This window comes from Balaenoptera musculus, chromosome 14, assembly GCF_009873245.2.
Source record: "Balaenoptera musculus isolate JJ_BM4_2016_0621 chromosome 14, mBalMus1.pri.v3, whole genome shotgun sequence".
Lineage (NCBI taxonomy): Eukaryota > Metazoa > Chordata > Mammalia > Artiodactyla > Balaenopteridae > Balaenoptera > Balaenoptera musculus.
This window is the reverse complement of record NC_045798.1, coordinates 12,354,884-12,373,084: the sequence shown is the minus strand read 5'-3', so window position 1 is coordinate 12,373,084 and position 18,201 is coordinate 12,354,884. Positions and strand designations below refer to the sequence as shown.

The 18,201-nt window shown below is 51.1% G+C and overlaps 1 protein-coding gene across 2 annotated transcripts in view; it reads right to left on the bottom strand.

Moving 5' to 3' along the window:
- TESC (tescalcin) overlaps positions 1 to 10,895 on the bottom strand; it is a 64,438-nt gene extending 53,543 nt beyond the window's left edge. For both annotated transcript variants that reach the window (XM_036824079.1, XM_036824078.1), the window contains exon 1: positions 10,696 to 10,895. In XM_036824079.1, the coding sequence (XP_036679974.1) occupies positions 10,696 to 10,753 (58 nt within the window). In that variant the 5' untranslated portion in view covers positions 10,754 to 10,895. The remainder of the gene's footprint in view (positions 1 to 10,695) is intronic.
- Positions 10,896 to 18,201: the final 7,306 nt, after the last annotated feature.

Sequence of the window (18,201 nt, the reverse complement as noted above, 5' to 3'; positions counted from 1 at the left end):
TCCTCATCACAGTGCCTGCCTCTCCTGGGGGTTGTCACACCCATTTTACAGATACGGAAACTGACTCTCAGAGAGGGTAAGTCACTCGCTGAAGGTCACACAGATATGAGTGGCAGAACCGGGATTTGAACCCAGGTCTGTGACTCCAGAATCTCTTCCCATGACCATCTGCTGTGCTGTCTGCCAAAACTAAGAAGTGACTGGGACAATGAATACATACCATTTACATCACTAAACAAAGAGAGATGTCTCCATTTTAATAAAAAGACTAAAGATGAGGAAGGGAGAAAAGCAACAGTTAATCAGCGGAGATTTGGGCACTTTTCAGAGCCTCCAGGGAACTGGTTTTCACATTCTTCCAGAACTATCTTCAGCTCCAGATTTACCAAAAGCACGAGGGCTTATTATGGTAGGACATTTAGGTAAAGAACTCCAGTTTCAGGACTTCCCTGGTGGTCCAGTGGTAAGACTCCACGCTTCCAAAGCAGGGGGCACGGGGTAGATTCCTGACTGGGCAACTAAGATCCCACATGCCACGCAGCATGGCCAAAAAATAAAAAAATATTAAAAATATATAAAAAGGAAAAAAAAAAACTCAGTTCCTTCTACAAGGAGCTAACACAGACTTTGCATTCCACTATGAACCCATGAAGCACTGGATAAAATTAGAAAAAAATTTAAGACATCACTAAGCTTGAAAGAAAGGAAAATCCCCAGGTGCCAGAAGCAAGGAGGGGACTCAGACCCAGCAAGTGAGGTGGCCCAGGGGTACCAGAATATTTCCAGGCTCTCACAGCAAAGGGTGTGGCTTCTAGCCCACTGAGTGACAGCAGTGGCCTTGGGTCCATATGAGTTAGAAGTGAGACTCCTATCAAAAGCTAGAGCACAAAGGGCTGCCTCTCCACATAAGGTGGGACAGAAAAATGTTCCCTGCTGGCCCAGAGAATCAACAAGGAAGCTGACTCTGCAGAAGAGGTGGCAGGGTGCAGAGGAGAGGAGGGGGACCCTGTGATGAATCAAAACTCCAGGCCTGTGTCATTCACGAGAGAAAAATCCAAACCTCTGTGGTGCAGGAAAGCCAAATTGAGGAATTAATGTAAAAAGTGTTTCCAGACCAGTGAAAGCCCTAAGGTACCCAGAACAACAAATGCAAAGCACTGTGTGAGGTACTTCTATAGCCCAGGGCACAGGGTACTCTCATGGGGGAGGTACTTCAGCTAAACCCATCTCCACTTGGTTTGGCCTCAGCATGAATCTGGAGATGAGTGAAAACCAGGGGGGAGCCAGCCCAAAGATGAGCTCAGAATCAAAAACCAAACTACACAGCAAATGACCACCATATGGGAGAATCAGCGGACACAATTAATAAATGGAATGGACCCCCAAGAAGATGAGACAGCAGAAACTATACAATAAGCTTTAAATTATTATGAATAATATAAGAACAGTGCCCTATGACACAAGCAGTGAATCTGAAAACCTTATAGAACTTACAAAATTTTTTTTTTTTAAGTCTATGGAATTTAAAAAACTAAGTTGGGTTAAGGCAGCAAAGCTGTAATAGCTAAAGAGAGAATTAGTGAATGGGAAGACAGACCTAAGGAAACAAATCAAAATACAGCACAGAGCAACAAAAAGATACGAAATATGCAAGAAAAGTAAAGAGGCATTCAGGACAGAATGACACGGTTCATCACCTTTCAAAAGTAATTACTGAGGAAAAAGATTAGGAGAAAGGGGAGAGATAATACCTTCATTATGGAAAATATCAGTCATTTTTAGAATAATACAGCATAAACCATTCCCAGGCAGGATAAATTAAATCCACACCTACACAAAGCACCTAAAAAAACACCACCAACAAATATTTTTAAATAAAGGGGAAAAAGCAGATTTCTACAAAGAAATATCAATCAGACAAAAGAGCTGACTTTTCAACAGCAAAAAGAGACCAAAACATCAGTGCCATGCAGCAACCTCAAATTTTATACCCAGCCAAATGATCATTCCTATAGCCTGGCAAAATAAAGACATTTTCAGACAAAGCTGACAATTCACAGAGAGTCATTGCAAACCATGGAAAGGTGTGTTACATAAGAAGAAACTGAATTTGGGGACTTCCCTGGTGGTCCAGTGGATAGGACTCTGTGCTCCCAAGGCAGGGGGCCCAGGTTCGATCCCTGGTTGGGGAACTAGATCCCGTATGCATGCTGCGACTAAGAGTTCGCATGCCACAACTAAGAAGCCCTCCTGCCCCAACTAAAAAAGGATCCTGCATGCCGCAGCAACAAAGATCCTGCATGCCACAACTAAGACCCTGTACAGCCAAAATAAATAAATACTAAAAAAAAAAAAAAAAAGAAACTGAATCTGTAAGGAAGAATGGTTGCAAAAATTAATAGAGTCTGCATACAACAAAAACCAATACGTAGGTTTTTAAATCAAAGAAAAAATACTACAGAGTGATACAAATTAAAGCATGCTAAGGTCCCCAATCATTAGCACAACATGAAGAAAAGGACAAACTTGAGGCATGTCAAAGATGGCAGATGTGTCACAAGTGATATGAATTACTGAAGGAAGTTACAGAATACCCTTAAAAAGGAGATATATGGCCAGCTTCTGAAAGGTTTACAATCGAAATGATCTGTACCTGCCAACAACTATTGAACACTTCTGACGTGTGAAGAGCTTTACGCAAATTCTCATTCAATCCCCACAGCAGCCCTGGGACACATTCCCATCACACAGATGAGGAAACTAAGACTCAGGGAGGCGAAGTTTCTTGCTTAGACAGTAAACAGCAGCGTCGTGATTCAAATCCACTTCTACCTGCTGGTAAAGGTCAAGGTGGTGGAAGGCTAGTCTGTGTCCACATGGGACTCTGGCTGAGGCCTTGGAGATGCAGGAGAGGACAAGATAAGGGAACCCCTGAGGACTACCAGGTGGGTGAGGCCTGTGAAGTGCTGGGCGCTCAGCTGGGGTTCTCTGATCACTGAGACCCTGGCATGGGTGCTCAGGAGCTGGGAAGGGCCCCCCCCCCCTTCTCTTGCCATCGCTGTATAACTCAGCCACACCAACCGTGCTGCTGTCTCCTGCCTGGCCACCGGCCCCCCCCTCCCAGAGGTACCTGGGCCCTGAGACCTAACTGCTCCCTTTCACCTCCCAGGGAGCTGTGCTGGGAACAGAAGGCCCACTTCTGACAGCCTGCCCGTCCACAAAGGTCACACTGTTGGGACAACAAAGGCCCTTTCTGTCCTTGCGCTTAAGGTGATTTCCACCACTGGCAGAAATCACCCACTTGACCTTCTGGTTTTATGAATTAATAATAAAGATGGAGCTGGTGACAGGATGGCTGGCAGAACCAAGGTGCCAGGCTCCTCCTCGTCACCTTGCCCAGCCTCTCCAGGCTGGGAAAAGGTGCCCTGCCTTATCTTCTCAAAGCAGTGGGCACTCCTGAGCCAAGAACGCCTTGTTCCCCGGGCTTGAGATAGCAGATACTAAAGTGCTTTGCAAAAGTAGAAGCATCTTATCGAGGCATTTTGTCTGTTGGATTGGGCCGTATGGCATATCTGAGCAGTGATTAAATTCCAGGCTGCATTCTGGGGACCATTAACTCACAGAAAAATTATCCTGCCAGCGTGGGGATGGGGGAGGTGAGAAAGAAAGATGCATAAGGGATCTAATTACTACTAATCCGTGGAGCTGGGAAGTCTTGGAGTGGATTGCCAGTTGCTTTCACGCAGAGAAAACACTACTTCTGAAACAGACGTGAGCCACACAGTCAGACCCAGGAAATGGAGGGGGTTTCTTCTTCTTAGCCCTCCCCATACCCCTCACACTGCTCATCACCAAGCTTGCCCTCCCCGGGGGTTTGTGGGGGAGGGGGGCGTAGCCCACACTTCTAGAACTTTCCACATCACCCAGAGCTAATACTATCTGCCTTGAAGTCCGATTCTTCCCTTGCCAACTGGGTAAACAAGTGTGTGGAACACTGTTAATAAGGTCATGGGGCGCCTCTCACAGATAATACGACCTGGGGTCACTCACACTCTCCACCTATGTTATATCACATGGGAGAGGCAGTTTCTCCTTGCACCCGAAAAAGATAGCTTTTTGTTTTTTGTTTTTTTACAGTGTATTCCTAAATTTATTTTTATTTATTTTTTATTGAGTATGGTTGCTTTACAATGTTGTGTTAGCCTCCACTGCACAACAGAATGAATCTGCCATACACACACAGATATCCCCTCCCTTTTGGACTTCCCTCCCATTTAGGCTACCACAGTGCACTAGGTGAGTTCCGTCCTATACAGCACGTTCCCATCAGTTGTTCATTTTATAAATAGTATCAATAATATATACGTGTCAATCCTAGTCTCCCAATTCCTCCCACCCCACCCCTTTCCCCCTTGGTATCCATACATTTGTTCTCTACCCCTGTCTCTACTTCTGCTTTGCAAGTAAGATCATCTATACCATTAAAGAGGCCTTGTTTTGAATTTGGGTTCCACACACAGCATCTAAGTGACCTTTTTTTAAATTATATTTTCTTTGTTTTTATTGAAGTATAATTGATTTATAATATCAAAATCGTGTTAGTTGCAGGTGTATAGCACAGTGATTCAGTTATACGTATGCATCTAAGTGACCGTGAGCAGTCACCTGCATGTCTGAGCCTCAGTTTCCTCATCTGTAAACGGTAACAAAAGTCCCACTGGGGGGGCTTCCCTGGTGGCGCAGTGGTTGAGAGTCTGCCTGCCAACGCAGGGGACGTGGGTTCCAGCCCTGGTCTGGGAGGATCCCACATGCCGCGGAGCAACTGGGCCCGTGAGCCACAATTACTGAGCCTGCGTGTCTGGAGCCTGTGCTCCGCAACAAGAGAGGCCGCGATGGTGAGAGGCCCGCGCATCGCGATGAAGAGTGGCCCCCGCTTGCCGCAACTAGAGAAAGCCCTCGCACAGAAACGAAGATCCAACACAGCCCTAAATAAATAAATAAACAAACAAACAAACAAACAAATAAATAAATAAAGGAAAGAAAAAAAAAAAGTCCCACCGGGCTCTTAGGCGGATGAGATGATGGATGGAAAAGGCCCAAGAAAGAGCAGCTGTTACCTCATCCACAGCTCTAGACCATCTCGTTGACCGCCACATCTTCAAAGGGGTGGAACTGGCGGCTCAGAGAGGGCTGCGGCCTGGACCAGGCGTCTCAGCACTGCCGCATGGGGCAAGCCCGACGATCGCCGGCCTCCTGGCCCCACTCTGCAGCTACTGCTAACACGGGATGACCGGATCCAGGTGCACAGAGTGCAAAATGGGCCAGAGCAAGGGGCGCTTTTGGGTGCCCAGGAATGAGTTCACTTGCTACCCAGCCCTTTCCTGCACGTTTCCACACTGTGAGCACCCAGGGAGTGGGCAGAGGTCTGGACAACCCGCCCGACCAAGGTAGTAAAGGTTCCAGAGGGCTGGGGTCACTTGGCCCTCCCTGCTGTGGTCTTGACCACTGCGCCCAGGGCCCCCGAGAGCTCAGCCTTTGGGGACCAGTCCTCCCAGATATGTTTGTTCCTCCCTCAGCAGGGAGCCACCATTTTTCATTCTTCTAAAAAAATTTAAGTGCTCTTATTATTACTTTCTTATTGGGGTCTGATTTACATACTGTGGAATGTATCTCCACTGTTTTAAGAATCTCAGGAAAGCTGAGGGCCCACATCTCCCAGAGCCCCACGGACACAATTCTGCACCCCACTTTATGGGTTTCAGAGACTCCCCAAGGATCCCAAGTTAAAACCACAGTCCACCCCAGAGGAAACGGAAAGGGATCCAATAGGTCTTGTTGGCCATTTAGCTCCACAAGCCTTGGTGACAACAGGATGAACACAGTGGTACCGGCCGGTCCGCCCTTACCCCTCAAGGTCCCGAGCTTCAGGAAGGCAGGGGAGGTGTCTGGTGCACCAGGGAATGTGCCATGGGGTGAAGGGGCTGAGGCTGTGGTCTGGGGCTGCTTGAAGACTTTATAACCCAGGAGTACTGCCCAGCCGGGAGATTCCAGTGGAAAATGCAGTGCCACCCCTAGAAGCCAGCCCAGGCCACACAGGCCTCCCACGTCTCTGGTTCCCTCCCCAAAGGATGGGGTCCGGGGGTCAGACCAGGACTTGAATCCCGCCTCTGCTTCTCAGCGGCCTGTGGCAGTCACGTCCTCTCTTCAACCTTGACTTCCCCATCTCTGGAATGGGAAGGCCACAGCGTTCCTGGGAGGATTCCATGAGCCACTGCGGGGAAACTTCATAGCTCAGCACAGTGTTCGGCAGATGACAGGCGCCCGATAAACATTAGCTCTAACCATCATGAGGTCTGAACTCTAGATCTGGGAGATTGATTTTTCTTCTTTCTTCTGGCAGCTTCTTGGCATCTACACAGACATGCCTGTGGAGCTGTTCTGGAGCCTGAAGGAAAAATAGACCCCTCCACCTTTCCCAGATTCCTCCTCGTATTCTTTCCTTTCCAATTCCAGGAGCAGACACGGGGTTGGGGGGACAGGAAGGGGGGGCCACCTCCGGGCCAGCTCAAGGTGGTGACAGGGAACATGCCACGGTGAGTGATTCCTTTCTTCCTGTCCAGCGTCCACGTCACACCTTGGGACACACACTGGGCTTGACACCACGCCTGCCACGGAGAAAGGCCAGCTCACCACTAGGACGCACAACCAGAATGCCTTCGCTCGGGTTTTTAATATGAATTTTAACAGTCTAGGTAGTCAGCTTTCCTGGCGCAGAAAAGATGTTTGGGAGTACTTGTCTATGCTTTAAATCAGTCGATGAGACTCTGACAGGCAAGGAGAGGTGGGCGTGCGGACCCAAGGAAGCCCTGCGTGAGCGAGCTTGCGCTCAGGCCTATTTTTGGCGGGGCTGACGTGGCCAAGGCCAGCTGCTGGTGTGGCACTAGATTTTATACCGGACACTGGCTCCTGGGCAATACTCCCTGGGTTATAAAGTCCCCAGGGCCTTCACCCCTTCAACGTGAACCTCTTGTGTTCTCACTGAGTACAAAGGCGAGTACACTGCCCACTCTCAGGGAGCTCCAAGTTTCAAGGGGGTAGCAGGTGACAAAGCTGACAATTATAACAGGGTGTGATGTGAGCTATTATGGGAGGGAATGCAGGGGCTGCGGGCGTGCCGAGAACGGGCATTTAACACACAAAGGTTGGAAGGAGGGCAGCCGGGGACGGCTTTCTGGAAGGAAACAATAGCTAAGCTGAGCTCTGAACGAGGAAGAGCATGAGTTTCATAAAGAGGGGGGCAAAGAGGAAACGTGTGCGATCTTCACCTGGGTGGTGGTCACAGAAGTACGGCCATATGCAAATGCCGAATTATGTGAGATGGAAAGAGTGCTCCAGGCACAGGGAACAGATTGTGCAAAGGCCGGGTGGTGAGAAAAATATACGGGCAGGCTGTTCCTACCCCTTCTGGGTTCCTAGAAATCTGAGGGGCAACGAAACACAGTGAAAGCACAGCAGTGGCAGGACAGTGAACCTGGGGATCCTGAGATCCCCTGCTCCTCCGCGTATGAGCTGTGGGATGGGAGGCAAGTTGCTTTACTCCTCTGAGCCTCTGTAAAATGGCCACAGTACCACCTTCCCTGGAGGATTACCATGAGGATTCCAAGAGAGCGCATGCAAAGGGACCAGGCTGATTCTTCAAATCAGGGACCACCCTGGTCCTCAGAGAGGCGGGGGAAGCCTAGCAACCCTGTGGGCACAGCCTGTTCTCTGGCTGCCCTGGACCTAGGCTCTTCCCCCTTCTCAGGGATGCTTCCCAAGGGTTCTTACAGGGACACTCCACCCAGCCTGCAGGATGCTGGGAGCCGACGTTCCCATACCAAGTCAAGCACTGCCACACATAACATACACCCTCTTGTTGAATCTATACCGCCACCTCACGATCCAGGTGGGAGCACTAACGCTCAGAGAGGTAAAACGACTTGCTTAAGGTCATGCAGCTGTGAAGAAGTGGCACCAAGACTTAACTCTTACTTGTGGCTCAGATCAACCAGGACCTATCAATGTATTTAAAGCATGGCTGATAATACTAAACACTTGTGCTTGCTCTAAATACTTCACGTGAATTCACTCACTTAATCCTTCCCAACAACTCAGAGGAAGGTACCACTTTTATCCTGATTTTATAGTGCATGAAACTGAGGCACTCAGGGCATAAATGACTTGCCCAAGGCTACATATCTATCAAGACCCCTTAAATCAGGTTCCCATCCCAACCTGAGCCCTATGTCCACGTCCTCATCTCATACCACCCTCATTCATTGTCCTCAGCTTGTTCCTGTCAAAGGACCTTTGCATTTGCTGTGCCCTCTGCTCCAAATGCACTTCCGACTGGTCTTCACGCAGCTGGCTCCTTCTTACTTGGGTCCATCCCATTATCACCTCCCCCACGAAGCCCTCCTGGTCCCCTTGAAAGAAATGTTTCCTTGCCCCTCCCCCAACTCTCATGCCGTCGGATTGTATCTTCTTCACGGAACTTGACACCAATGGGTTGATCTGTTTATACTGTGCATCTCCCCTCAGGAAATCAACCTCTCTGGGTCTGAATGGATACACGTGCTCAGACTGTGCCAACGCCTTTCACAGAACTAGGGGGAAGTTTCCACCTACTTGAAGTTCAGATAACGGAAGGCATTATCCTCCCCTCTAGTCTGACCTCAGAACTCCTTCCCTGACCGCCTCTGTCTCCCCTCCCTCTTCGGGGTGTGAAATCTGAGTTCTGAGCAGCAAAAAGGGAAGTCACATCAGCCACCTCTAGGAAAGCAACAAAGCACGGAACCCTCAGCTTCTATCATCCGGGTAGGAGGCTGGGCCCAAGAAACTGACAAGATTCCCAGCATGCTCTGCAGCCCCATCACCTGTCAAACCCACAACCAGATGGAATTCCCCCAGACTGCCTGCCACGGGGGCTGCCTGAGAGACTGAGGCCAGCCCTCCCTTCCTGCAGAGATCCCAGCCTCAGAGAACCCCCATTTCTAACCAGCCAGATTCAAGGCAGCCAGAGGGCACTCAAGAAATAATAAAAACAGGGGAAATCCAAGAAAGTCAGGTGACAGGAATCCTATCTCCTCTCTCACGTGCGCCTTGGGGTTGAACTAGACTTTATAAAACTTTTTGAGTAAGTGAAATAGTCACACATGGTTCAAAATGAAAACATAAAAAAGTTAACAGTGAAAAGCTCACTCCCCCTTCATCTTTTCTACCAAATCCCCCAATAAGTATTCATTATTCTTAATTCCTTGATGCAAATAAAAGTTACAAAAATATACTCTTACTCCCTCTCTTTAAAAAAAAAAGGGGGTTCCATATGATATATATGCACCACAACTCTTTTTTTCTCCAGTTGAAGATAGCTCTGTATTTGTACACAGGAAGGTGTCCGCATACATGTCTGTGTATGTATGCATGTGTAGACGCAGACACCAATTATTAAGGGCTTTCTGTAATTTTCGCCCAATTCTCCTGGGAAGAGGTGTTTAGATTGGGAGTCAGGAGGGGTCATTTTTCAGCCCACGCACAAATGGCGGGGCCGCTCCCTCCAGCTGATCAACCATGGACGCAGACTGTCTGCACTGAACTCGAAGCAGGCACCAGGAGCCAGCTCCTGACTGGAAATAACAGCTGCAGCTCCCGTTTTCTTGAGCATTTCTCTACAAGATACTAGCAGAAACCCCATTCTAGAAAGAAGGAAACAGAGACATAGAGAGGTAAAGTGACTAGCCCAAAGACACACAGCCAGGAAGTAGCGCTGGCGGGGTTGACACCCGGTCTGCCCATTGCCAAAGCCAGTCTGCCCACTCACCTGGCCTCTCTCGGTCTTCAGTCCACACCCCCCTTCACAGTCCGTAATAGAACCGGGTGCCCCGAAGTCAGGGCCCAGGGTCAAGTTCCCAGCCCGGCTGGACTTGGGCGGTCAGGCGCTTCCGCCATCACTCCCCTGCGGTCAGCTCGGCCCGCCGCCCGGCCTCCCGGTGCGCCCTGCCCCGGGCGGATACGGGGCGCACAGCCTCTGCGGGCCCGGGAGTCCGGGCGAGCTCCACGAAGGTCGCCGGGCTCCAGCAAAGTACTCTTCGGGCGCTGCCTCGCTTAATCCTCCCAGTTACCCATGGTGGGTAGGGGGGGAACCGCCTGAACCCATTTTACAGACGGGAAGCTCAGAGACCCGCTCACCCGCGCTAAGGTCGCGGGGCCGGGCTCCCACCCAGCTCCCGCCGACTGAAAAACTTTCCTCCCCCTGCGTAATCCTGAAGCCAAACGACTTTCAGGTGCGGGTCGCGTACAACAGCTGAGCGTCCATGGACGCTAGCTCTCCCGGGCCCGGGAGCCCGGACACTGCTCCCTCCCGGGTCCGCAGTCCCAGGTTCAGGGGTTCCCAGCCAACTCCGAGAGCACCGAGGCACAGCTGCCGCGACACTTACTCAGCATCACCGCAGCCTGCAAAGTGGCCGGCGGGGACCCATTTGAAGGAGGGGGAGACTGAGGCGGAGGGGGAGACTGAGGCGCAGAGAGAGCCAGCTACTAGCCCAAGGTCACACAGCGCGGTGGCCCGAAGCCGAGCGGGTGGCCGTGGGCTGGGAGCCCCAGTGCCAGCCGGCCGGCGGTCGCGGTCCCCGCCCCCGTCCCCTGCGGGATACTCACAGCCCGTCTTGCCCTCGAGCTCCCGCACCTCCTCGGACGCGGAGTGGGTAGCGCCCATGGTGCCCGCGGCAGGGGCCCGGGTGCGCTCGTTCCTCCCAGGCCCTGGGCTGGCGTCGGCTGCGCAGCGGCAGGTCCGGCCTCGGGTCCGACACAGGTCGGGACGCCAGGAACCGGTCTGAGCCGCGGGTTCCGCGTGGGGTGCGAGCGCGGCCTCTTATAGCGGCGGCGGGCGGAGCGCCACGGTCCTAGTGCGCTCCGGCTTCGCGCATTGCCGGGAGTGGGGAGCGCCCCGCCCCGGGCCGGAAACGTCGGGGAGAGGGGTGGGGAGAGGAGGGGGACCCAGGTTCCCCATTCCCCGCAACCGCGGCCGTGCTCGTCGCGCCTCACCTCTTCCGCACCCCTGCCGGCTCTGGGAAGAAGGTATGAGCAGAGTTGGGGGTATAGGTAGGAGGGATCAGACCCCACGGAGGTTCCATGCCCTCCCCCACCCCTGTTCCACTACACATCCTCCCAGATGTCGGGAGGGAAACTCCCTGGGAACAATGGAGAAGGACAGCGTTAATTATCTCTATGGTGAACAGCAATAAAGATAATAATAATCCAACCTGAATGCGCAAGTGGGGGGGCTTTCTTTGGCTTATTCCAGGAAAGCCCACCCTGATGAAGTGGGCACACCCACGTACAAGACTGGCCTGTCCTAGCTGCTCAGCCTAGTTGCTTAGGGTGGGGACGTTCTCAGTCTTTAGGTTCAGGCATTCTGACTCAGGCAGGGCCCAGGAGGCTGCATTTCAAACTACCAGAGAGGATGCCATCCTTCTGGGAGAAGTTTTGCCTGAAGCTGGCTGAAGGAGTTGGGTTCCGTAACTAGGCTGGGTGACCCCAGCCAATCCTGCCACCTACCTAACCATGATTCCTTCTCCTGAAGATGGGGATAATAATAGTTAATGAGACATACATCAGAAAGGCCTGGCCTGGGACACAGCGCAAGAGAGCCGCTGTGGAATCATGTCCACTTTACAACAGAGGAACTGGTTCTCAGAAGGGTCACAAAGCCAGGGCATTAATTCAAAGTCAACACTTTCCCTGCCTCAAGCCCAGACCATTGTGCTACACAGTGCCTGGTGACATGGCCATCAAGGATTGGCATGTATTCAGGGTCTGTCCTGGGTGCCAGGCTCTGTTGATAGTGCTGGGGGGTGGCGGTCATGGAGACTTGAGCCGGCTCACCTACATCCGCGTCACAGAGCGCTGGGGAGGGAGGGCTGAGAACCAGGTACCCGTACCTCCAAGCTGAGGGTTATAGCCCCTTCCAGGGACAAGGATGCTGTTCAGAGTCACCAGGGGGCTCCTGAAACCTGCCAGAGCAGCAGAATCAGCCCCCTCCTGATTGAAAATCCAGCTCCCCTTTACACTCTGTCAGGACACTCACAGAGCTGGGGCGGCACCTGGAATGTGCATTTGCAAAGCTCGCACGCACGGGCAGTGCTGAGACCTAGCCAAGCTGGGGAAATGTTGGCTGTGGGACATCAGCTGGTCCAAGCAAACTGGAAGGCCGCCTGGGAGACTGCATGTCAGGTCAGAAGAAATCTAGAAACCCAAAGTGGCCTCTGGATCAAGAAATGGGGCCCTGGACCCCTTGGGAATTACCCACAACTGCTGGACACAATTTTGTTCCGACTTAAAATATCTGTTCCTGGAATTTTATTAAATTATCCAAGGATTAAATGCTGGGGCTTTTTGCTGGGGAGATAGAAAATGACATTCTCATGGCTGTATCTCCTCCCCCTTGGCATGGTTGCTCTCAGAGCTGGTACAGTACAGGTGGGTGGGGGTAAAAGCCCTGGGACAGTGCCCTGGGGCAGGGAGGGGGCACGTGGCCTTGCTCTGCCCCTCAGGTGATCGCGGAGAGACTCCCAGTGTATGGGGTGAAGGGAGGTGGTCTTTACTCCATCATCTGTCTACACAGTCAACTTCATCTCAAGCTCCGCTGGCCACGGTCAGTTTCTAGACAAGCATTTGTGCTGGTCCCTTCTGCCAGGAACTCCGCTGCTCTCCCTTTTCCCATGATCGGGGCTCCTCAGATCTCAGCATAAACATCACCTCCTTGGAGAGTCCTTCTCAGGGCCCCCATCCGCTCTCCTGGGTCTGCTGCCATACAAGCCGCCTTCACCAGCCAGTGGGAGCTGGAAGGCTGGGTGTGATGACCACAGGGAATTTGTTCCTGACGGCAGGGCTTGGAGAAATAAATCAGGAGCTCCTTGTGGCAGCAGGAAGGCACAGTGTGCAGGCTTGCTTGTTCATTCATTGATTCATCGCGCATTTATCGAAGGCCTGCTGTGTACAGGGGACTGCCTGGGGCCTGGAGCCACATTTCTGCTCCTAAGAGAGTCCTGGAGGAGTGGGAGACAGATACACAGGAGGTGACAACGCAGCGGGGTAAACAAGGCCCCGCAGAGATATGGAATGTTCGAGCTGGAATGGCCGCTGGAGAGACTCTGTTAATCCCTAAGCTGAGCTTTGGGGAGTCCATGACTGTCCCAAACTGTGGTCCCAAAGGGACATGCCAGAGGCAAATACTGGCTGGACAGAAGTACCTGTGAGGTTTGGGGGCCCTGCGGTCACCCACCCTCTGCCTGGGCTTTGCCTCCTTCTCTGGCAATGACGCACACACACGGCAGGGCTCTCTGCACACAAAGCCTGCTGCCACTGTTCCAGGGCGTCAGGCCTTTAATTCAATCCTGCTAATGGCGTCAGAGCACCAAGGAGGTCTGGAGCGCTGCGTGGGGTCTGGCTGGGCTGATTGGATCAGTTGTCTGGAGCCCTGGAAGAGGGGGCACCCTGTGTGGTGATCTTTATCCTCCCCCTCACTCAGTGTGACCTTCGGAGAGCTAGGGAACACTTTGGTCACCAGGCAACTGCCTCTCTTCTCCCAGAGGAGCTGATTACAAACAGTGGCTGTGGTGAGAATGGCTGGTACCTGTGAGGCCACCAAGGGCAGCTGAGCCCAGAGATGGTGAGGATGGTCTTCATTCGTCTAAGGGAAACAGACTACCGAACCACACTTGGGCAAGTGGCTTTGCCTCCCTGGGCCTCAGTTTCCCATCTGTAAAGTGGGAATAACAATGGTGCTTTCTTCATGATGTTTATGAGGGTTAAATGTGGATTCATATATCTAAAGGGCTTAAAACAGTGCCTGACACAGGAAGTGCTATCCAGTGGGGTGCAGGTAAGCAGGCCCTGAGAAAACAGACGGGAAGCTCTACTTTGCAACATTGCCAATTTCCCTGTTGTAAATACTCCCACCATGATCAATTTCAAGCTACCAATAATTGAACAATGGGCTTGCTAAATTCCTGAATGTTTAATAATTTGTTCTTGCAAGCTGGTCTGAGACAATTCAGCACACCACTACACAGTAGGCTGTTATTATGATTCATATGTTCATTTGTCCATTCATTCATCTATTCACTCATTCACTACTGAGTGCCAGGAATTCAGATACTACAGTGAGGTAGTCAGTCTCTGACCTCAGAGTCTGGAAGGAAAAAGATAGGAACAGACCATCATCACTAGTGCGTACACTACTGGGTACCCAATACATGCCCATTTTATTTTTTTTTAATTTTTAAAATAAATTTATTTATTTATTTTTGGCTGCGTTGGGTCTTCGTTGCTGCACGCGGGCTTTCTCTAGTTGCAGTGAGCAGGGGCTACTCTTCGTTGCGGTGTGCAGCCTTCTCATTGCGGTGGCTTCTCCGGCCGCGGAGCATGGGCTCCGGGCACGCGGGCTTCAGTAGTTGTGGCTCGCAGGCTCCAGAGCGCAGGCTCAGTAGGTGTGGCGCACGGGCCCAGCTGCTCTGCAGCATGTGGGATCCTCCAGGACCAGGGTTCGAACCTGTGTCCCCCGCACTAGCAGGCGGACTCCTAACCACTGTGCCACGAGGGAAGTCCTGCCCATTTTATTGATGGGAAAACCAAGGTGTTCAGAATGGATGGTAAACCAGAATCAGAGTACACATATGCAGTTGTGTAAATGGCAGTTCACCCGTATTGCTCCCCTGGCCCTCTGATCACTTAGCTTGGGGGGTCTCCAAAGGGTTGGCAATGTTCTGGGAGCAACAAAAACACTTTGCTTAATTTGGGGACCACTGACCCTATGAAAGTTACAGGGATTCCAAGTGCCATCTTGCTTGGCCTTTGACTTAGAGCAGACCACACCTAACCACTTCAAACAAGTAAGTATTAGTGCAGCTCTTGTAAATTACGTCCAGGGAGGGAAACCCCAGAAACGGCTACATCAGTGTCTGTGTCTTGACTCTGAAACAGCTTTTCCCTTAAGCTCATTTAAGCTCCTTATGCCGGTCTCATATGTCTTGGTCTCTTGGTTTCAGCATGAATGGAATCAGAGAAGAATCATCCCCAATTTGAATTTTGAATTAAACGTGTCCTTTTGTTTAAAAAATCTTTTATTTGTTTTATTTATTTATTTTTTTGTTGATAATATATTTTTTAACATCTTTATTGGAGTATAATTGCTTTACAATGTTGTGTTAGTTTCTGCTGTATAACAAACGGAATCAGCTATACGTATATCCCCATATCCCCTTCCTCTTGAGTCTCCCTCCCACCCTCCCTATCCCACCCCTCTAGGTGGTCACAAAGCACTGAGCTGATCTCCCTGTGCTATATTCGGCTGCTTCCCACTAGCTATCTATTTTACCTTTGGTAGTGTATATATGTCCATGCCACTCTCTCACTTCATCCCAGCTTACCCTTCCCCCTCCCTGTGTCCTCAAGTCCATTCTCTCTGTCTGTGTCTTTATTCCTGTCCTGCCCCCAGGTTCTTCAAAACCATTTTTTTTTTTTTTTACATTTCATATATATATGCGTTAGCATACAGTATTTGTTGTTCTCTTTCTGACTTACTTCACTCTGTATGACAGACTCTAGGTCCATCCACCTCACTACAAATAACTCAATTTCGTTTCTTTTTATGGCTGAGTAATATTCCATTGTATATATGTGCCACATCTTCTTTATCCATTCATCTGTCGATGGACACTTAGGTTGCTTCCATGTCCTGGCTATTGTAAATAGTGCTGCAGTGAACATTGTGGTACATGTCTCTTTTTGAATTATGGTTTTCTCAGGGTATATGCCCAGTAGTGGGATTGCTGGGTTGTATGGTAGTTCTATTTTTAGTTTTTTAAGGAACCTCCATACTGTTCTCCATAGTGGCTGTATCAATTTACATTCCCACCAACAGTGCAAGAGGGTTCCCTTTTCTCCGCACCCTCTCCAGCATTTATTGTTTGTAGATTTTTTGATGATGGCCATTCTGACCGGTGTCAGATGATATCTCATTGTAGTTTTGATTTGCATTTCTCTAATGATTAATGATGGTGAGCATTCTTTCATGTGTTTGTTGGCAATCTGTATGTCTTCTTTGGAAAAATGTCTATTTAGGTCTTCTGCCCATTTTTGGATTGGGTTGTTTGTTTTTTTGATATGGAGCTGCATGAGCTGCTTCTATGTTTTGGAGATTAATCCTTTGTCAGCTGCTTTATTTGCAAATATTTTCTCCCATTCTGAGGGTTGTCTTTTCGTCTTGTTCATGGTTTCCTTTGCTGTGCAAAAGCTTTTAGGTTTCATTAGGTCCCATTTGTTTATTTTTGTTTTTATTTCCATTTCTCTAGGAGGTGGGTCAGAAAGGATCTTGCTGTGATTTATGTCATAGAGTGTTCTGCCTATGTTTTCCTCTAAGAGTTTTATAGTGTCTGGCCTTACATTTAGGTCTTTAGTCCATTTTGAGTTTATTTTTGTGTATGGTGTTAGGGAGTGTTCTAATTTCATTCTTTTACGTGTAGCTGTCCAGTTTTCCAGCACCACTTACTGAAGAGACTGTCTTTTCTCCATTGTATATTCTTGCCTCCTTTATCAAAGATAAGGTGACCACATGTGCGTGGGTTTATCTCTGGGTTTTCTGTCCTGCTTTTGGTTATCTTTTAAACAATCCTTTCTCACCTGAGGCACCCTGATCTTTGAAGCTAACCTTGGGTGATGGTGTGCTGCAGGAGACGGATTCAGATCTGAGTTGCATCCCAGCTCTGCCACTCCCTGGGTGGTGTGGCCTTGGGCTGGTTCCTTTGAAGCTCTGAACCTTGATGTCCTCATCTGTATAATGGGTCCACAATCCCATCTTTATAGAGAGGATTCAGCAAGGGTGACATGGCTAGGAGGTGACAGGGCTGGGACTGGATGCTGAGCCGGCCACCTGCGGGACCATGAACTAACCAGCAGGGCAGTACCACTGGCTGGGATCCTGCCACCTGGTTCATCTTAGCACCTCCCCAGCCAGGGGGTGGGAGTGGGGGCAGGCACAGCCACCTCTTCCCTCCCTCCCTCCCTGCCTCCCCTCCCTCCTGGGATGGCTGCAAGTACCTGTGGGACCCGGCTGAAGGCCTGGGAGGCAGGGTGATAAATATATGCTGGGGTTCAGAGTCAGCACAGCTGACAATTTGGGGCTTATTTGGGACAGGATGCAGCAGGCACCTACCATCTGGGCCAGCAGGGGCAGATGGAGGGCAAAGGCAGGCCGGGGCGGGGTGGGGGTGAGGGTGGAGGTAAGAGGTGGGCCCAGGTGCCCCGCCGCACGCCCCCCTCCCCAGGCTGTGCTGACTTGGCAGTGCCCGGGCCGCTCCCGCTGACTGGGCACGCTTCCCAGATGTCCACCCTCAGCTGTCTCCGCAGCCCTCCCAGGGCTGGCTGTGGACAGCCGGGATGGGAACCAGATCCAGTTCTACCCTTCATGGAGAAAGATGTGGATGTGAAGGAACGACAGGTTCCCAGCTGCTCTTTCAAGGCTCTTTACACAGAGGAAGGATCTCCTCTGCCCAAGAGACTCCAGCGTGGGGTGGGGGGAGAGAAAGGTGCTTTGGGGGCTTCTGGGTCCCCCACTGCATATAGAGGCAGGTGAGACTCCTGGACAGGGTTTAGTGTTTTGACCTGGCAGAGGGGCTGCTGGGGGGAGAAACCGGGGAAGAGGAGCCCCCCTCCCTCCCCACATTGCAGTGGGCGGGAGCCAAGTTGGGGGGCTCCAGTGGGGGGATTAAAGAGCCCCTTGGAATTGGCAGGCTCGACCCTTTCATTTTCACCAGGGAGGAAGCTCAGAGGGTCAAGGTCACATAGGTCTAAACCCCAAAGAGGGAGGGAGCATAGACAGGGCCCTGGACCTCAAGCCCAGCCACCAGCTGTCACAGGGTGAGGGGAGGCCTGTGGACTTCTGGGGAGAGGGAGGCAGGTGGGGACAGGAGTGAACTCACCACCATGGGGCCCCTGGGCTTGCCGGTCAGCAGGAACAGGAGAGTCCGTGCTGGTGGGGGGCTCAGGAGCAGGGTCTGCCAGAAGGAGGCATCCATCCCAGGGGACCCGGGAGGCCAGGGCAGAAGGTGAGGGCACAAGTGAGACAGCACTGGGACTGCCCTGAAATCCACGGGGAGCCGCGTG